General features: G+C 38.0%; 1 protein-coding gene across 2 annotated transcripts in view; it reads right to left on the bottom strand.

Annotated features, from left to right (window-relative positions):
* The window catches only part of CFAP299 (cilia and flagella associated protein 299), a 785,488-nt gene that overhangs the window by 745,779 nt on the left and 17,201 nt on the right, over nucleotides 1–22,508 (bottom strand). For both annotated transcript variants that reach the window (XM_058296521.2, XM_071218212.1), the window contains exon 2: nucleotides 15,559–15,689. In XM_058296521.2, coding sequence (XP_058152504.1) covers nucleotides 15,559–15,689 — 131 coding nt within the window. The remainder of the gene's footprint in view (nucleotides 1–15,558; nucleotides 15,690–22,508) is intronic.

The raw sequence follows: 22,508 nt of genomic DNA on the forward strand, positions 1-22,508 counted from the left end.
CCTCATAGACAGAAGCAGCTTGCAGACAGCTAATGCAGTGTCAGAAACAATTAAATGAAAAGTTCCTGGTGCAAATGATTACCTGCTTTAAGTCATACAATAGAGGATCCAGGAGAGGGAGAATTTCTATTTCACAAGGAGTAGATGGGATATTTGAAGTCTAAGGCCAAGAGCAAGCACAAGTCCAGGAAAAAATTCAGTTCACGTTCACCTTGAGCTGGTCTTCTTGGCAGGAGAGCTAAACTCTACAGGAGATTATCAGTCAATGAAGAGCCACTTTGCAAAGACTGTGACAGGTATTATTTTGCACTGGTTTGTTTGTTTTGCTAGCTCCTGGCACTCAAAGAAATGTGTTACATCACTAGCTGGAAACAAAATTTAAGGAACAGACAGCAGAAGAATTAAACCCCAGAGTAAATGCATTAAGATATTAAAATGTACAGTGTGAAAAAAGAAAAAGAAAAATTACAAGGCAGAGAAGCAGGAAATGATGAGTCATCTGAAGGAGCAACATAAATATCCAGAAACTAAAAACAAAGAAGCCCAGACTTTGGACATTGCAGGCAAAAACTTTTTTGAAAAATGAACCTCAATATATTAAAGAAGATAAAGGAAAACTCAGATAAAGAAATAAAAGATAACAGGAAACAATGAAGGGACAATTAGAATCCCCCCCCAAAAAAGAGAGAGAAATGTTTAAAAGGAACCAAACAGAAATAATGAAGTTGAAAATGATAGTAACTAAAATGAAAAATTCTCGAAGATTTCAACAGCAGATTGAAACTGGCAGAAAAAAAGAACCACTTAACTGGAAGACAAGACAATTTAAATGACTGAAGCTTAGTAGAAGGTAAAAATAATTTTTAAAAAGTGACCAGAGGCAGGGGGGAAGCCAAGATTGTGGCAGAGTAAGGAGCACGTGGAGTCAGCTCATCCTATAGGGCAATTAGTAATCACCCAGAGCTATCTAAAGTACCTGTTTGGGGACCCGAGGAGACCAAAAGAGATCCTGCAACATCCTTCAAAGTATGGAAGGAGGAGACTGCCCATCTGCAGAGAAGATTCATGAGTACAGCCCTCCATACCATGGAGGTCAGTGCCCATGGCATAAGCCTCCTCCAGAGCTATTCTGTGGCTGGAGTTGGAAGCTTCATTTCCCAGAAAATGGGGGAGACAGACATAGTGTGGTATCAACTTCAGCTACTGATTAGTAAATTCAGTGGGCTAAAGTATAACTCTAAGAACAGCTAAACTTTGAGCCTTTACAAAACAGAAGGAGGCCTGTAGCTGCCATTTTGACTCTTCCCCCAGCATGAAGGGAAGTCAGACTAATTGAAAAATCACAGTACTTCTTTCCACCCAGATTGGACTGCAGCTCTAGCTTAAACCCCAGCACCACCTCTGGCAGGGAGGAAGCTGGGGGGACCTGCACCACCTCTCTGGGAAATTATAAGCCACACTGTAGAAGGCAGTGCCCATCCTACTCTAGAGGCACAAGCTGCCTCAGCAGCTATTCCAAGGCTGCAGTTAGAAGCTCCATTTCCCATTAACGGTGGAGAAAGAGATAGTTGTCCACCAACTTCAGTTACTGATGAGTGGACTTGGCTAGCTAAAGTATAATCCCAGAAACAGCTAAGTTTTGAGCCTGTCCAAGTTGGAAAGAGTCCAATGGCTGCCATTTTGACTTTGCACCTGGCACTGGGGGAAGCCGGGCTGACTGAAAATCCAGTGAAGTTAGGGAATGGCTTCTTTCCACCAAGACTGGACTGCAGCCCTAGCCTAGGCTCCAACCCCACTTTGGGCAGAAAGGAAGCTGGAGGGACCTGCATCAGGCTCTCTAGGGAACTGCAGGTCATCTCCTCTGACACAGACAGAATAGTCAGACTGTGGAGCTGCATTCCTGCACACCAATAGGATTAGAGAGGAGCTGGGTATCCTCAGCCTCTCTGGGCAATGGCAGGCATTTTCAGCCCACATGAAGTGGTTTGCTGAGTGCCTTTGAGTCCATCTCCACCTCTGTTGCCCCATAAGATAAGGGAGGGCTGGTGATCCCTCAGCCTCTCAGGCAACTACAGGGGCTTTTGGCCTGCACAAACTCAACTGGTGGGAACCTGTAGCTCCAATCACATACCAAATAGGACAAGAGATGGACTGTGTTTGCCCAGCCTCTCTGGGTAACTGCAGGTGCTTTTGGCCTACACAGCATGGACTGATGGGTATTTGTGAAACCACCCTCATCCCCCAGTAGGAAAGGAGGGGGCTGGTATTTCCACAGCCTTTCCAGGCAATGGCAGACACTTTTGGCCTACATGGACTGGACTGTTGGATGTCTATGGATTCACCCCCAACCCCAACAGGATAGAAGGGGTACGGTGTCTTCACAGCCTCTCTGGGTGATGATGGGTACTTTCAGCCTACAGGGACTGAACTATTGGGTGCCTGTGGATCAAACCACACACCCAAATAGAATAGCAGGGGGCTGGTGTTTCCTCAGCTTCTCTGGGCAACAGTGGGTACTTTCAGCCTACAGGGACTTAACTGGTGGGCATGGGTGGTTCCATTTCCACTGCCTAAAGGGCAGAAGGGACAGTACTCCCTCAGCCTATCAGGAACTGCAAGCATATTTGGCCCATACAGATTAGATTGTTGGCACTTCAGAGGGTCCATTCCCAATGGCAGGGAGAGGTTCTGGTGCTACATCAGTTTATCTGGGCAACTGTGGTCATTTTGGACCCAAATGGCATAGATTACTGTCCTCAACTCTAGCTCCATCCCCATCCAAGGTAGGGGAGGAAAGGATGTGAAGTTTTATCAGTCTCTCTGGACAACCACAGATAGTCTTGTCCTGCCCAACTTTGATTATTATACATGCTGCAGCTCTACCCCTACCCCTGACAAAGGAGAAAGGTGGGAGAAGCTTCATCAATTACTAGGGCAACATGGGGAGCTTCAGTCACCATAGCTTACATCACCAACTAGATTCTCAACTCCTCTACACAATGAGCAAGGGGGAAAAGACAAGAAAGCACTAAACTAAAGGGAAAAACTGCACCCAGAACAAATACATCTAACAAGCCAGATGCGGAAACACCAACAAAAAATTGCAATCCATACCAAGAAACAGGAAGATATGGCCCAGTTAAAGGAACAAGATAAGCTTGAAAATGATGTAAAAGATTTGAAACAAGTAATCATAGATGTTCAAACAAATCTCCTTAATAAATTCAATGAGATAGCTAAAGAGCTTAAGTATATTAAGAAGACACTGGGGGAGCACAAAGAAGAATTTGAAAGCATACATAGAAAAATAGCAGACCTTAATAGAAATGAAAGGTGCAATAAATGAAATTATAAATACACTGGACACATGTAACAGCAGATTTGAGAAAGCAGAAGAAAGGATCAGTGAGCTTGAAGACATGGCCTCCACTAGCAAACATATAAAAGAACAGATGAAGAAAAGAATGGAAAAAATTTAACGGGATCTCAGGGAGCTAAATAACAGCAAGAGACATGCAAACATGCATGTCATGAGTGTCCCAGAAGGAGAAGAGAAGGGAAAAGGGGCAGAAGGAATATTTGAAGAAATAATGGTATAAAATTTCCCAACCCTATAGAAGGACATAGATATCCATGTCCAAGAAGCACAACATACTCCCATCTGAATAAATCCAAATAGACAAACTCCAAGACACATACTAATTAGAAAGATAAAGACAAAGAGAGAATTCAGAGAGCAGCAAGAGAAAAGCAATGAAGCACATATAAGGGATACCCAATAAGATTAAGTGTGGATTTCTCATCAGAAACCATGGAGGCAAGAAGTTAGTGGTATGATATATTTAAGATACTGCAAGAGAAAAACAGCCAGCCAAGAATTTTATATCTGGAAAGATTATCTTTCAAAAATGAGGGTGAGATCAGAATATTCACAGATAAGCAGAAATTGAAAGTTTATAACATAAAGGCCAGCTTTACAGGAAATATTAAAGCAAGTATTACAGCCTGAAAAGAAAAGACAGGAGAGAGAGACCTGGAAGAGAGTCTAGAATTGATGACTGTATCAGTAACAGTAACTAAATGTGTCAAAAAAAAAAAAATGGTGAAAATAAAATGACAGATAAAACCAAAGATCAAAATGGGTGACAGAGGTACTGCCTTTACAGTAATAACACTGAATGTTAATGGATTAAACTCCCCAATCGAAAGACACAGACTGGTGTAATAGATAAGAAAATATGAGGCACCTATATGCTGTCCACAAGAGACTCACCTTAGACCCAAAGAAACCAATAGACTGAAAGTTTTGAATTGGTTTTGCATGCATGCAGTAACCAAAAAGAAGCTGGGGTAGCTTTACTTATATCAGATGATATAGACCTTAAAAGCAAAAGTGTTATTAGAGACAAGGGAGGACATTACATATTAATAAAAGGGATGATCCACCAGGAAGAAATAACAATCATAAATGTATATGCACCCAACCAGGATGCCCCAATGAGGTAACAAGCATGCTACCATCGTTGGGCAGGCCCAGCACGTTGAGATGAGGCCTCGTCTCCTGCTGGGTGAGTGCTTGGCGCGGGTAGATTGTCGCCCCCCTGCTACTCTTGCCCGTAACGGCTGCCTCCCCTATCTCCACCCAGCATCCAGTCTCCATAGGGGCCGCCCTAGGGTAATCGGCCTGCCTCTCCGGCGCCTCACCAGAACCCAACCCACAACTTCCCCTTATCTTCTGCCCCAGCCCCCATATACCCCCCGCCAGAATGATAACCTCACCTCTGCCCCTTTACCTAGCAACAGCCTCCAGCAACCAATCGGAGGTCGCCTTCAGCTTAAGCCAATCCACACCCCACACGTAGCCCCTCACCCCCAACCGTCCCCCAGCCAATTAGCGGCCTCCCCTCACATACATTGCCTTATTTGGCTTAGCCTTGCTACCGCCAGTGCCCTAGCCTATATAAACGCTTGTCTTCCTCAATAAAGCAGACGCGCTGCCACCACTCTCCGTCTCCGCAGCATTCTTCGCGCCGCTGTGCGTCCGCCCTTGACACCGCCCGCTGTCTGCCGTGCGCCCTCACCCCAAGATGTGTAAGGCAAACACTGGCAAAACTGAAGGGAGAAATAGACATCTCTGCAATAATAGTTGGAGACTTCAATACACCACTCTCAGCATTGGATAGATCATCTGGTCAGAGGATCAATAAAGAAACAAGACTTTGAATAATATGATAAATGACCTAGGCCTAATAGACATATACAGAACATTGCACCCCAAAACAGCAGGACATACATTCTTTTCAACTGCTCATGGATCTGTCTCCAGGATAGACCATATGCTGGATCACAAAGAAGATCTCAACAAATTCAATAAAATTGTAATTACACAAAGCACTTTCTCTGATCATAATGGAATAAAGATAGAAAATAACAAGCAAGCTGAAAAAGGGAAAATTCACATACACATGGAGATTAAACAACACACTCTTAAATAATCAGTGGATCAAAGAAGAAATTTCAAAAGAAATCAATAAACATCTCGAGACAAATGACAATGAGAACACAATATATCAGAACCTATGGGATACAGCAAAGATAGTGTTGAAAGGAAAATTTATACCTCCGAAGGCTTACATTAATAAAGAAGAAAGAGCTAAAATCACTGACCTAACTACAAAGGTGGAAGAACTAGAAAAAAAACAGCAAACTAATCCCAATGCAAGTAAAAATAATGAAATAACAAAGATCAGAGCAGAAATAAATGAAATTGAGAACAAAAAACAATAGAGAGAACTAACAAAACCAAAAGGTGGTTCTTCAAGATTAACAAAATCAACAAACCCTTAGCAAGACTGAATAGAAAAAAAAAGAGATGCAAATAAATGAAATAACAAATGAAAATAGGAACATTACTACTGACCCCACAGAAGAAAAAGAGCTCATAAGAGAATACTATGAACAACTTTATGCCAAAAAAACAGACAATGTAGATGAAATGGAAAAATTCCTAGGAATGTACAAATAACCTACACTGACACTAGAAGAAATAGACCTCAACAAACCAATCACAAGTAAAGAGATTGAAACAGTCATCAAACTGCTCTCCAAAATGAAAAGCCAGGAACAGATAGTTTCACAGGTGAGTTCTACCAAGCATTCCAAGAAGATTTAATACCAATCTTACTCAAGCTCTTCCAAAAAATTGAAGCCAATATCATCCTAATATCAAAGCTAGATAAAGATATTATGAAAAAAGAAATTACAGATTCATTTCTCTAATGAATACAGATGTAAAAATCCTCAACAAAATGCTTGCTAATCAATCCAACAACATTAAAAGAATTATTCATAATGATCAGTGGGTTTTATACCAGGCATGCAAGGGTGGTTCAACACAAGCAAATCAATCAGCATAATACACCACATTAATAAATCAAAGAAGAAAAATCACATGATGTTATTGATTGATGCAGAAAAGGCATTTGACAAAAATACAGCATCCGTTCTTGATAAAAATACTACAAAAGATAGGAATTGAAGGAAACTTTCTCAACAAGATAAAGACCATAAACGCAAAATCCACAACTAACATTGTACTCAATGGTGAAAGACTGAAAGCTTTCTCACTGACATCAGGGATGAGACAAGGATGCCCATTGTCACCACTGTTGGTCAGTATAGTTTGAGAGGTTCTAGTTAGAGCAATCAGGCAAGAAAAAGAAATAAAATGCATCCAAATCAGAAAATGAAGAATTAAAACTTTCACTATTCACAGATGACATGATCCTATATCTAGAAAACCCCAAAAAATCTACAACAAAGCTGCTAGAGCTAATAAATGATTTCAGTAGAGTGTCAGGATACAAGATCAATACGCAAAAATCAGTGGTGTTTCTATACAATTGCAATGCACAATTGGAGAAGGAAGTCAGGGGGAAAATTCCATTTACAACAACAACTAAAAGAATAAAATATTTATGAATAAACTTTACCAAAGATGTAAAGAGCTTATATCAGAAAACTATAATGCATTGCTAAAAAAAAAAATTTAAAAGACCTAAATAATCAGAAGAACATTCCATGCACACGGATTGGAAGACTACATATAATTAAGATGTCAATTCTACCCAAAGTGATATACAAATTCAATGTAATCCCAATAAAAATTCCACAGAATTTTTTTAAATGAATGGAAAACACAATTATCAAATTTATCTGAAAGGGTAAGAGGTCCTGAATAGCCAGAAACATCCTAAAAAGTAAAAGTGAAGTTTAGAGGACTCTCATTTCCATATTTTAAATCATTTTCCTAGCTACAGTGGTAATAACAGCATGGTATTGGCATAAAGATAGACACCAGACCAGTGGAACCAAATTGCTGGCTCAGAAACAGACTCTCACATCTATGGTTAAGTGATTTTTGATAAACCTGTCAAACCCACCCAGCTGGGACAGAGTAGCCTGTTCAACAAATGGTGCTAGGAGAACTGAATATCAATAACCAAAAGAAAGAAGACCCCTATATCACACTTTATATAAAAATTAACTCAAAATGGATCAAAGACCTAAATATAAAAGCAAGTACCTTAAAGCTCCTAGAATAAAATGTAGGGAAACATCTTCAAGACCTGGTGGTAGGTGGCAGGTTCTTAAAACCCTACACCAAAAGCACCAGCAACAAAAGAAAACATGGATAAATGGGACTTCCTCAACCTTAAACACTACTGTGATTCAAAGGGCTTCCTCAAGAAAGTGAAAAGACAGCCCACTCAATGGGAGAAAATATTTAGAAACCAATATGGGTTTGATTTTCATTTTATATAAAGAGATCATACAACTGAACAATAAATGAGCAAGCATTCCAATTTAAAAATGGGCAAAAGATTTAAAAAGACATTTCTCCAAGGAGGAAATACAAATGGCCAAAAAAGCACATGAAAAAATGTTCCATATCACTTGCTATGAAGGAAATGCAAATTAAAACAACAATGCGTTATCACCTAACACCACATAGAATGGCCATTATTTAAAAAACAGACAACAGTAAGTGCTGGAGAGGATGTGGAGAAATAAGAACACTCTTTCACTGTTGGTGGGATTGTAAAATCTTCTGTGGAAGACAAATTTGGCAGTTCCTCAAGAAGTTAAATATAGAACTGCCATATCAACCAGTAATTCCTGTACTAAGAATATATCCAGAAAAGCTAAAAACTATGACATGAACAGATATCTGTTCATAGCAGTGCTATTCACAATTGCCAAAAGATGGAAACAACCCAAGTGTCCATCAACCAATGAATGGATAAACAAAATGTGGTATATACATATGATGGAATACTATGCTGCCATAAGATGAAATGAAATTGGGACACATATAATAACATGGATGAGTCTTGAAGTCATTATACTAAATGAAGTAAGCCAGACATGAAAGGACAAATATTGCATCGTTTCATTAATATGAACTAAATATAAAGAATAAACACATGGAGTTAAAACCTACCATATAGGTTATTAGGAGATAAGAGGAAGGTTGAGAAGAACTACTGATGCTTAATGTATGTAGACCATGGAGCCTAGAGTGATTACAACTGAAAATGGGAGGATTGCATCCAGCATCCAGGTGGAATCTGAGCCTCCTCTTGACATAGAGGTGCAATGGACACAACCAATCCAATGTCCACATAGAAGAGGTGGCATTGGATTGGGAAAAGTGGACATAATGGACAAAGGGTATGGGGAAAGGCAGGAAGAGATGAGAGGTGGAGGCGTCTTCGGGACATGGAGTGCCCTGGATGGTGCTTCAGAGGTAATCACCGGACATTGTAAATCCTCACAGGGCCCACTTGATGGAATAGAGGAGAGTATGGGCCATGATGTGAACCAATGTATATGAGGTGCAGAGGTGCCCAAAGATGTACTTACCAAATCCAATGGATGTGTCATGATGATGGGAACGAGTGTTGTTGGGGGGGGGGAGAGGGGAGGTGGGGGGGTGGGGTTGAATGGGACCTCACATATATATTTTTAATGTAATATTATTACAAAGTCAATAAAAAATAAAAAAATTAAAAAAAAAATAATGTATGTAGAGGTTTTAATTAACTTGACTGTGAAAGTGTGGAAATGGATAGAGTTGATGGTAACTCATTACAGTGAGTAGCATCTGGCATATAAATAGGATTGTAGCTGAGAAGGGTAGCCTGGAGAAGTAAATGTCAATTCAAAGAAAGGTGAAGAATAATCTAGGTGTAAGGTTACTTCCTGAGAGTCTCATGTTGCTCAAATGTGCCTCTCTCTGAGCCTAACTCAGCAAATAAATGCATTACCTTCCCCCCAGCATGGGACATGACTCCTGGGGATGAGCCTCCCTGGCACCAAAGTATTACTACCAAATACCAACAAGCAATCAAACTGGAAAAAGACCTTGGATAAAAGGGAGAAAAGGTAAAGACAAAGGGTTTATGTGGCTAAGAGACTTCAAAATGAGTTGGGAGGTCTTCCCAGAGGTAACACTTATGCATGTTCCAGCAGGATCTCCTAGACTGTCCAAGTAGATACTACCCCAAACAGTGGGGCTCCTGTGGGCTCTGGAGAAACCCAGGTCCTACAGTCATGGCAGGTAGCTCTGAAGGGTGGTGCCTTGTCAGTGGTTCTTACTTTGGAGTTTGTGCTCCCAAATGTGACAGAATTGGACTCAGATATGACTTCTCTACACACTCCTTTTCTCTCCCTTTTATTTTGAACCTATAGTTGATGCTGGAGTTGGTAGGTGTACATCCAAGAGACTTGAATCTTTGGGCTGTCCATGTGACAGCTGGGTCCTGAGCCTAAGCAAAGTTCCAATATCTCCTCTCCAGTTCATTGGACTCCCCCAGGACAACTAACAAAGAGGTGAGGATGGACAACCACCACACCAAGGAACCAAGAGAGTCTACAACGGCAAGCAAGAGAGTTCCATTCATCAGCCATATGGGATCAATGCCCCCTCTCAATTAGAGGTGGAATATCAGGATTTGAGAATAAAATATGGACTAGAGTGAACTTACTGGTATTCTACTATAGACATATTGTGATTCTAACAGTGGAAGAAATTATATCCTTGATTTGGAGACAGTGGCCACTGCAGGTGCTGAATTCAGGGAAAGAGACAAAGAAGTATAATATGGGGGCATTTTCAGGACTTGGAATTGTCCTGAGTGACACTGAAATGACATTACATATACGGCCATCATCTACAGAATTGAATGGGAGAGAGTATAAACTACAATGTAAACTATAATCCATGCTTAGTGGCAATGTTCCAAAATGTGTTCATCAATTGCAAAGAATGTACTAAACAAATGAAAGAAGTTGTTAATGTAGGGAAAAGTGGGAGCTGTGGAGAGTAGGGATATGGGAATCCTTTATTTTTTTATGTAACATTTTATGTAATCTAAGTATCTTAAATATATATATATATATTTTTTTTTAAAAGAATAATCTAGGGAATGAATAACACAGTGAACTCAGAGGTGGGTCAGAACTGTGGTTGAGGGTACAAATGCAAGAGTGTCCTTCTGAGAGCTAGAGCAAAAGTACATCACTATTGCAGGGTGGTGGGAATGTGGAGAAGCATGGGAAAACTACAATTGCTATGACCTATAGACTGTGGTTAACAGCAATAGTATAATATTCTTGCATCAATGCCAAAGACATACTGTGTTGATAATGGAAGTGTATGGAAAAAGTGTGCCAAATGTATGCTATGGACCATGGTTGGTGGTAATAGTCTGATGATATGATCTTATAAACTGTAACAAATGTTCCACCACAATATGGTGTGTTAGTGAAGGGATATTGTATGGGAATTCTACACATGTGCATGATTGTTTTCTAAGTTCACAACTTCTGTAATAAAAAACAGTTTTAAAAAATAGGGTGGGTTGGGAGAAAAATACACCAAATATAAGCTAAGGACTATAGTAGTAATATTTTGATGATACTCTTGCATAGTTTATCTCAAAAATGTCACAAATTATAAATGCCAGATATTTTATTGTATTTTTTGGTATGTAACATCACTTTTTACCTCTTACAGAGCTCCAAGATATGTGGAGAAAATTTTGATAGATTTGAAGGGAGAAATAGTTCTACATTAATGTAGGAAAATTCAATACACCATTTTCAATAATGCATAGAACAGCTAGACAGAAGATCAATAAGAAAATAGAAGACTTGAATGCTAGTATAAACCAACAAGACCAAATATTTAGAACACTTCACCAAATAACAGAAGAATATACATAATTCTCCAAAGCAAATTATATCATTCTCCAGGATAGACTATATGTTAGGTCACAAAAAAAATTCTAAAAATTCAAATATATTGAAATCATACAACATGTTATCCATTTACAATGGAATGGAGCTAGAAATCAATAACAGATGGAGAATTAGAAATTACAGAAATGTGTGGAAATTAAACAACACACTCTTCATAACCAATGGATCAAAGAAGAAATCACAAGCAAAATTAGGAAATATCTTGAAGCAAATGAAAGTGCATACAACATACAAAAATTTATGGGACCCAGCAAAGGTAGGATTGAGAGAGAAATTTGTAGCTCCAAATATTTATATTTAAAAAAAAAGAATTTATCAAATCAAGAAATAACCTCACAACTGGAGGATCTAGTAAAAGAAAAGCAAATTAAACTCAAAATGTGCAAAAGGAAGGAAATCAAGATTAGAGCAGATATAAATGAAATAGAGAATAAATAACAACAGAGAGAATCAACAAAACCAAAACTTGGTTCTTTGAAAATATCAATAAGTTTGGCAAACCTTTAGCTAGATTGAAAAAGGAAAAATAGAACACAAATAACTAAAATCAGAAATGAAAAAGGGAATATTTCTACTGACACTTTTGGGGGAAAAAAGTTATAAGAGTATTTTAAGAACTACTATATAATAACTTAGATGACCTACATGACATGGAAAAATTCCTAGAAACACACAAGCTACCTACACTAACTCAAGAAGAAATAGAAGATCACAACAGACCTATAACAAGTAAAGCAATCAAATCAGAAATAAAAAACTCCCCAACCAAAAAAGCCCAGAGTAGGATGGCTTCAATGATTAATTTTACCAAACATTCCAAGACAAAATAACACCAATCCTGCTCAAAATCTTTTTAAAAATTTGAAGAGGAGAAAATACTTCCTGAATCATTCTATGAGGCCAACATCATCCTAATACCAAAGCCAGATAAAGGTATCACAAGAAAAGAAAATTATAGACCAATATTCTTCATGAATATATATATAAAATCTTCAACAAAATGATAGCAAATCAAATCTAAAAGCACGATAAGGTAATTATAAACCATGATCAAGTGGGATTTATTCCAGGTGTGCAGGGTAGTTAAACATGAGAAAATAATTACAAACCACATTAATAAAACAAAAGGGAAAACCATATGATCATCTCAGTTGATGCAGAATAGGTGTCTGACAAAATCCAGCACCTCTTCAAGACAAAAACACTTAGAAATATAGGAATATAAGGAAACTTCCTCAACATGATAAAGGACCTATATGAAAAACTCACAACTAACATCATACCCAGTAGTGAAAGACGAAAAGCTTTCCCCCTAAGATCTGGATCAAGACTTTCCCTACTGACAGACAGCACAATCCTATAGATAGAAAATCCTGAAAAATGCATCCCAAATCTATTAATGCTAATAATTAAATCAGCAAAATGGCAGATAACAAGAACAGTATGCAAAAAATTAGCAGTGTTTCTATAAACTAGTAATGAACAATCTGAAGAGGAAATCAAGAAAATAAATCCACTAGCAATAGAAATCCTCCCCTCCCAGTATCTCTTTCTTCTCTCTAGACTCTTTGTCCTATAAAGCTATTGTGGTTAAGTTACATAATCCTAGACTCCAGCAATTCTTGAAATGGATCCTCTACGTCTACTAGACCAAGGGATTATGATCTATTTGAAGTTGCTCATCTGTATATTAGAGAAAATAATGTAAGATAAACTCAAAGTAGAAGAAAGAATTCCTGAGATAGTACCAGTTGATAGGAAATCAGATGTTCATGCATATTTTCTCAGTGGTTCTCCAGCAAACAACGGCACAGAACAAACTGGACTCTAAGACACCTTCAGCTGGTACTACTAACTGACCTGCCTGGACCTGGCAGGGAAAAGAGCAAAGTAGTTCCCACATGGGCAAGAGGGAACATATGGAACCCATTCCATTACAAAAGCTGCCAGAAACAATCTGTGGATAAAACGGTCTTCCAATTCTAACGGCTCTGGGTGGGGATTAGCCTCCCATGATGGCATTTAACTAGGTTGATGACTTCCAGCTCTGGCCAGTTAAAAACCATTGCATAAAGGAAATACCCACTTTGATCCTCAAACATAAGAATGGACATGTGTCACTGATGGAACTTATACTTTAAATATGACCAAACCTTCTTGAGATGAAATAAGTTTTATCTCTTGTAAAACTAGAAAGCCTCAAAAAAAAATTTCTCCACTTACTCTGACTGACACTTATTTCTGATACAGAAAGTAGATACTTTCGCTGAAGTTTTATATAAGGAACAGCATACTGTTCACATACAATTTGCATCATTTCAATTTAAGAAGTTGAAAATGAGTAGTGGAGTTCAATAAATTATTTAAGTTTTATATAATTTACCTGTGGTAGGCAGAATGGCCTCCCAAAGATGTCCACACCCTAAACCCTAGGGCCTGTGAATATGATACATTGCATGGGAAAAGGGTACATTGACATTGTAATTAAGGTTATGAGCCTTAAAATAGGGAGATTATTCTGGATTAATCAGTTGGCTCTGGTGTAATTATATAACCCATTGAAAAGAGAGATTTTCCCCTGACTGTTGATAGAAGAGATGCTGCAGAAGGGAGAGATCTAATGTGTGAGAGAGACTCAACCAAGTATTGCTGGAGCAGGCCAATTGGAAAGCTTGAGAAAGAATGTGGACCAGTTCTAGGAGAAAAAACCAGCACCTAGCTGACAGCCAACAAGGAAACAGGGCCCTCTGTCCTATAATCACAAGGAACTGAATATGGTCCAAGCCTGAGTGAGCTTAGAAACAGTCATCCTCAAAGTCTCCAGACAGGAGAGGAGTCCAGCCAACACCTGGATTTCAACCTTGTTTTATATACACTGAACTCATCTAAGCCAGGCTATACCCAGATTTCTGATATACAGACTATGAGATAAAATCATGTTGTTAAAAGCCACTGTATGTTGCCACAGCAATAGAAAATTAATATATTACTGAAAGTCATTATGTTAAATTCTAATACTCTATTGTTCTGAAACATAATAACAACTAGAATGATTGATTAAAATTACACATTCCTAGGATAAATTCACACTTTACCACCAAATGTTATTTTCTTATAATAAATACATGGGAAATTCCTATTCATAATTTCTGGGTATTTTTAAAGATATTATCTAAGAAAAATAAGCTTATTTCTAAGTATCACCCTTTCCAACACTTATAGTTTAATCATTTATTTTTTTTTTTTTTTTTTTTTTTTTTTTAAAGATTTATTTATTTTATTTAATTTCCCCCCCTCCCCCGGTTGTCTGTTCTTGGTGTCGATTTGCTGCATCTTGTTTCTTTGTCGGCTTCTGTTGTCCGCTTCTGTTGTCGTCAGCGGCACGGGAAGTGTGGGCGGCGCCATTCCTGGGCAGGCTGCTCTTTCTTTTCACGCTGGGCGGCTTTCCTCACGGGCGCACTCCTTGCGCGTGGGGCTCCCCAACGCGGGGGACACCCTTGCGTGGCACGGCACTCCTTGCGCGCATCAGCACTGCGCATGGGCCAGCTCCACACGGGTCAAGGAGGCCCGGGGTTTGAACCGCGGACCTCCCATATGGTAGACGGACACCCTAACCACTGGGCCAAAGTCCGTTTCCCAGTTTAATCATTTATTTTTAAAAAACTAAATAGATTATTACTTTGTCAAGTCTTTTTAAAACTGTCAGCTTAGTGCAGTTACTTTAGGTGTGTATCTCTTTACTTTTAATATCATTAAGACACTTAATTAGATTCATTCTTTTATAACCATATATTAGTTACATTAATAAAAGCCAGTGTTCATGAATGGAGTCAAATGAATCAAAGTTTTAAAAATGTGAGAACATAAATGATACCAAAGATTTAAAAGCCTCAAAAATATAAAGAATTCTGAAGCAAAAAGGTCACTCATATTTTAGTACATAAATGCATAAAACCAATTATATTAAATTATATTTAATAAGATTTTATTGGCGTGATGATCATATTTTGGTATTTATATTTCTTAAATAAGTAGTTCAAAGTTGCATGTGGCTTTGTTACAAGTAGATGACAATTCTTCCAGTTACTGATCTGTACAACACGTGTTTGGGATATTCCAAGTTCTACCTGATTCTGCAAATGTTTCTAAATTACAACAATGTAAGCTAAAATGGATTCTTCTAGAGACTCTAGAATATAATACAAAAATCAAGATTTGGAATTTGTCACTTACTTTTTCTGAGTTCTTTCAGCTAACCTTGCAATCTCTATAGCTGCTTTCCTTGCTTCAAAATCTTCCCTTTTCACCACCTCCCCAGTCCCTCGGTAGCCTAGCTCCACCAACTGGCGGGCCAGACTTTCATCCTAAAGAGAAAATCAATTGTTAGATTTATGGGTGAATGAGGTATCTTATTTTATACAGTGTACACCAAGTAATTGTTTTAAATGGCAAAATTAAATTTATTATTTTAAAATGAAACAAAATCTATTATTTATGAAAAACTAGAATTCTTTCTGACAATATACATTTGAATTGGTAGTTCCTTTCACATAGGTATAAAATGAAAAGAGAAAAAACATAAATCTCTAAATTTTCTCTAAGGGGTTGGAGGACAAAAGTCTGTTGTGTTTTTAATCAATCTATAAGAACAGCTGTAGTTACTTAATAGAGTATCTTTAAAACAATAAAATTAGAGATCATAGTACTCATAAAAGAAAGATTTTTTACAAAGTCAAGGGCACTAAAAGAGAATTGGGCTGCTTTCAGATGGTTCAACATTTCAGAGACTTATTTCATTGAAGTCAATTAACTGATGACACAGAGCATTACAACTTCAAATACAAAATAAAGAGGAGCAGATGAATTTCCTACTTAACTAGAAAGATATTATTTCCATATAATGTTGGTACAAATAAAAACAGAAAAGTAGAAATCCTGGAAGATGACCACGAAACTCTTCAAACTGAAAAAATAAAATTACCCCACAATGTTTCAGGCCTTTGCTATTTTAGCCTCCTTAGGAATCGCCTGATATATTTTTGTCACTTGTTTGCTATAGTAAAAAAAAAAATATTGTTTCTCCATAATTTGAAGAGCTATCATTTTACATGAAGTTTCTAAAAACTAAAGAATTACATAAAAATGTTTATATAATTAAAATGGTCTCTATATTATCATCTTAATTAAATATTAAAGTTCCAAAATATAGTGAAAAAGGGCGGCAGACTTGGCCAGTGGTTAGGGCGTCCGTATACCACATGGGAGGTCCGCAGTTCAAACCCTGGGCCTCCTTGACCTGTGTGGAGCTGGCCCATGCACAGGGCTGATGCGCGCAAGGAGTGCCCTGCCACGCAGGGGTGTCCCCCGTGTAGGGGAGCCCCATGCGCAAGGAGTGCGACCCGTAAGGAGAGCCGCCCAGCGCGAAAGAAAGTGCAGCCTGCCCAGGAATGGTGCCACACACACTTCCCGTGCCGCTGACGACAACAGAAGTGGACAAAGAAACAAGACAACAAGACGCAGCAAATATACACAGAAAACAGACAACTAGAGTGGGGGGAAGTGGAGCGAAATAAATAAATAAATAAATCTTTAAAAAAACAATACAAAAAAAAACAAAATATAGTGAAAACAACATATACTTTATGGCAAAAGATTCTTAATTAATATATTACTGTTGCATGTAGGAACTGCCTAAAAGAATTAAGAAAACTTAAGATGCCTGATTAATAGTCTATTCAACCTATAGTGGCTCTTTTAAAGTTCATTCTCTTCAAACAGAGAAAACCATAACATTTTTGGCCACTGTAAACCTGGAACACTTGCTATTTTCCTTTGCTAAACATTAAAAAGCGAGTACTAAATGCTACAAAGCAATATGAATATATTTGCCCAACTTTACAACTTTCCCTAGCCTTGGGAAGCCTAGGGCTCTTGGCCATGTTTCTGACCTGTCCCTCTTCTTGGTATATTTGTCATGCACCTTCCCAACACAAAACTGAGCAAACACCTCCACCTAGTGGAATTAATATTTATTTTAAAAAGCCCTGTAGATTTTGGGTTTGGCTTACAAAAGTGAGATAATTTGAGTGTGTATTTTCTTAAATATATTACTAAAAGTAAGCTTATAGAAAGGACTCTCAGCTCATCTTTGTGAGAATATGGGTACTTCTATAAAAACATTTCTTGTGATCAACAGTAAAAACTATTAAAAAGCTGCCTGTTAATTTTGTATTTCAGGCGAACTGTGCATTTCTGAGTGCCCTACCTAGGCTACATAAACTCATAATTTCACACTTACCTACACTAATTTATAACACAACAAATGACAAAATCTACTGCGAAAGGAAGTACAAAGTTGATATTGGTTGTCCCACCTACCATTACCATGGTCTAACTGGTGAAATTATAAATGTAATTACAAGTCCTCTCTTCACTATGACAAGTTTGCATCGCTGGAAACATCCTATTTAACAGCAAAACTACTAAGGGAAGTACAACATGCAAGATTATTCCAGGAGCGTAAACGTTTCATGAGGCCTGTATTAGTCAGGATTCTTCAAAGAAACAAGAATATATGTGTGTGGAGAGAGAGAAAGAGTCTTTAGTGGCCTACCTGTTGCCATTTAGTAATATATCTTGAACATGTTTTCATGAAGTATACATATAATAATATTTTAGTGATTATATGTTCCATAAACTCTGTGGGGGCAGGTTTTGTACATAGCTGACTACTGCTCCTTTTAGGTTACAATAGTATACCACACTCAAAAATAATTACTGAGTGAATAAATTACTTAATCTATCCTCTAGTATTGGGTATTCAGATAGTTTTGAGCAGTTCCCAATAATAAATAGCAATGATATAATCATCCTACCCATTAAGTAACTGAACAAAAATAAGTAAATTTCTAGAACTACAATTACTAATTCAAAGAATATTTTAAGTTTATTCAAATCTCTAGAAGTCCTTCCTCTGACAATGAAAATGATACAAAATTATCATCTGAATTTAAATTGCTTTGCTTACCAGTGAAGTTCACCATATTTTAATACATTTATCAATCATGTATATATCTACTTTATTAAATCCTATGCTCATTTATTACTAATCTGTTAAAACTTTCTAAGTATATTGAATATATTAACTAAATGTCTGCAAAATATCTTCATATATTCTTCCCAGGTCATTGTTTTCCTAAAACTCTTTTTTTTTCTGTTATTTTTTTTATTAAAATTAATAGATCACAAGGAATGTTATATTAAAAACATTTTAAAAAAACATAAGAGGTTCCCATATAACTCTTTGTTTATATAGTTAAATATTCAAAGCATTTGGAATATATTTTCATGTCTGGTATTGGAAATACAAATGCTTTTATTTTTTCAAATAACTTTTTTTCCCAAAATGTTCAGCTATGATACTAATATTGGTTGAATAATACATCCTTTTCCTACTGATCTGAAATTTTACATTTTTGTTTACTTGATCTTTAAATATATTAATCTCTAATTCAGGATCTCTATTCTGTTATATTTATTGATCTATCTGATCCCTGCTCCCTCAAATGAATCACAGATTATGTGGAAGTTGTTTTCTCAACCTTCCCAGGCAGAAAGCTCTACCAGAACTCTTTTGAATTTATAGAACCAATTCTCATTTGCATCGAGCTACCTGCTGCCAGGAGCATCCAATTGACTCAAGATAAGTAGAGAAGTCAGAGCTGGAAGTGGTGGCAAGTAAGACATTCAAGTGTCATCTTCTATCAATGTTAGTGTGATGATTAAGTTCATGTGTCAACTTAGACAGGTTATGGTGTCCAGTTGTTTGGTCAAGCAAGCACTAGCCTGATTATTGTGAGGATATTTTGTGGACTTAAATAGTAAGTTAATTGCATTTATGGTTGATTACATCTACAATCAATTGAGGTTGCTTTCAACAATGAGAGAAGTCTCATCCAATCAGTTGAAGGCTTTAAAAGAAGAATTGATGATCTCAGCAGTTACAAGAGAAAATGTCCATCTCTTCTTCAGTCAGCCAGCTTCAGCTTCTCCTGGGAATTCATCAAAAATCTTCATCAGAGTTCCCAGTTTGTGGCCCACCCTTTGGAATTTGGACTTGCCCACCCCTACAGTCACATGAAACAATTCTTATAAAAATCTCATAATATTATCTTGCTGTTCTGTTTCCCTAGAGAACCCTGACTAATACAACAGCTTTGGGATTTGATACTGATAATGGGGTGGTACTATTGCAAATACCAAATACCAGGAAATGGCTTTGGAATTGGGTAATGGTTAGAGGCTGGAAAAATTGTGAGACAACTGACAGAAAAGACCTAGATTGCTTTGAAGAGACTGTTGGTAGAAATACGGATGCTAAAGGTAAGGATGAGGCCCTAGAAGGAAATGATGTGTTATTGAAAACTGGAAGAAAGGCAGCCCTTGTTTTAAAGTGTCCGAGAAGTTGGCAAAATTGAGTTCTGATGTCAGATGGAAGGCAGAATTTGGAAGTGGTGAAATAGGATATTTAGCTAAGGAGATTTCCAAGCTAAGTGTGGAAAGTGCAGCCTGGTTTGTCCTTGCAGCTTACAGTATCCTTTTCCAAGGGGAAAGGGATAAGCCGAGAGCTGAATGCCTGGACACAAAGAAACCAGATATTGATAGTATGGAAAATTCTCAATTTCCAGAAAGTGAGTCCCCAGAGAATAATAAGGGTTTAACTGAATATGGAAATAGCCATTTTCTTGGAAGTCAGAACTGGAAATGCAGTAATCCAGGAAGGATCTAGGAAAAGTCTTCCTGTCTGATGGATTGGACCCCTGTGAAATACATGGAAAACTGACACGTTTTTTATGTAATTTGTATAAATTGAACCACTACCAACCTGGACTAAAAGGGACAGAGAAGAGACAAATTAAAGGTAAAATCACTTCAAGGGCAGAACCATAGAAGATGAGGTCTGAACCTAAGACATCTTCTCAGGCCAAGAGAGCGAATTCACTATGTATGTAGAAAGGCGGAGTCTTCCCTGGCACTTGGAGAGAGCGGGCCTTCCACCCTGTTTTCAGGAAGAGTGTTACCACCCTAATGGTCTGAGGGGGCGAAGCCTGTGCCCTGGCATTTGTGGAGAGCTTGACTGCCATCCTGACTTCTAGGAATCAGTATTGGCAATACAAATCTAGGATCAATCTGATTCTCATTTATAGGTAAGTTGTTAAAACTCGGAATTATTTATTATAATAAATAAGATTTATCATTTTATTCTCAGAGTCCTGGAATTCCACCACTGCCTAGGCATGGATCTTTTTCCTTGTCCTACCAGACAGCTAATAAGCCCTTATAATCTTGTATTTATCTCCAACAGAGAGAAAAATTATTACCTCTTCATTTTATGTATTCTTTAATTCTCATATGGCTATTAGATGTCTTCTTGGAATTATTCTTTTATATTTTCTTTCATATCATTCTTTCATATTTTCTTCCCCTCTTTTTTTACTTTACATTCTGGGAAATTTTATCAACTTTAACTTTCAGATCATTAATTTGTCCTAAAGAGAGTCCATTCTTATTTACAATGTTTAAAATTATGTTTTTACTTTCCAAGAATTCTTTCTTGCTCTTTTATTGCTCCCATTTAATATCAGTCTATATTTTGCTTATGGATTTAATAGATACTAAAATCTCTCTGAAGTAGAAAACTCAAATTTATATAAATTTCTCACTAACTTTTGCATGATTTGTTTTTTCTGAAGTCAGCTGTTCTCTGCATTCATCTTGGTCCTTTTCTGTCATGCTATTCTGTTTCCTCAAAAGTCTGGTAATACAAATTTTGAATGGAGGACAAATTGGTGTAGTCATTAGAATGGATTCCCTCTGCAGTTGTACAGGTCTGGCTCCCAAATGGATTCTCCTTCAACTGGGCAACTGTGGAAGTTATGTGCAAAAAAGTGCAATATGGCACTTAACAGACCTCACTTGGGGATATGCAGACATGAAGAAGGAAGGAAGGCAGGTTGGGAACACTCTACCCTCCCTAAACTGATTGCCAAAATAGAAGGGCTTGACATAATACAAATCTTTCCAAATTTTCTTTCCCCACTTAGATCTTTTGTAGGTTTTTAGCACTATGCAGTTACTTCAAGCTCAGTCCTGGTAAATGCGCCTTTATCCCCTCCAGAACTCCTCATTAGGCATTTGGTTAACTTACTTTAGAGAGCAGTTCTCTGGATTACCCTTGGGTCAAACACTGTCTTTGGCCTAGCCATTTAGAATTTACTTCTTTACTCTATGCAGGCTCTCTCTTGCTCTTTGTGTTATTATGAACACTAACTTGACTTTTCTCTAAGTCTTTTTTTTTACCTTTCCAGTACTGTTCTTCATTGTTCATTTGGGCTATGGTTTCCACTATCTTGTCAATCTGATTCTATCTGTTTTCTAAATTATCAGAAACATGCACAATTTCTGGTCAACTAAAATGCTATCCTGTCTTTATTTCTAGTGTTATTATTGACTAGGGAATGCAAATTCATGGAATAAAGACTAGACCACATGCCAGCAGTTCCCTGAAGAAGAGAAAGATGATCAAGGGAAGCAGATTTGGCTCAACAGATAGAGCATCCACCTACCACATGGGACTTCCAGGTTCTAACCCAGGGTCCCCTGACCCATGTGATGAGCTGGCCCACCCACAGTGCTAATAGGCACTAAGGAGTGCTGTGCCACACATGGGTGTCCCCCATGTAGGGGAGCCCCATGCACAAGGAGTGTGCCCCGTAAGGAGAACTGCCCAGTGCGAAAAAAGTGCAGCCTGCCCAGGGTAGCACTGCACACATGGAGAGCTGACACAGGAAGATGATGCAACAAAAAGAGACACAGATTCCTGGCTGCTGACAAGAATATCAGTGGATACAGAAGAACACACAGTTAATGGACACAGAGAGCAGACAACTGGGAGGGGGGGAGGGGAGAGAAATAAATAAATAATAAATCTCTGAAAAAAGGGAAAGATGATAAAGATTTGGGAAGGAATTCTTACCAAGATGGTGACTCTTCTTGCCTCCTCAGTCCTAGACAAGGAGCCTGAAGAGTCCAACAAGTCATAGTTTATTGTTCAATGGAACTCTCATTGAGTAACTCGGTAGAAGTGTCCCACTATTAGGCACAAGGTCCTGTAGTTCTGCAAA

The sequence above is a fragment of the Dasypus novemcinctus genome, chromosome 1 (assembly GCF_030445035.2).
Source record: "Dasypus novemcinctus isolate mDasNov1 chromosome 1, mDasNov1.1.hap2, whole genome shotgun sequence".
Classification (NCBI taxonomy): domain Eukaryota; kingdom Metazoa; phylum Chordata; class Mammalia; order Cingulata; family Dasypodidae; genus Dasypus; species Dasypus novemcinctus.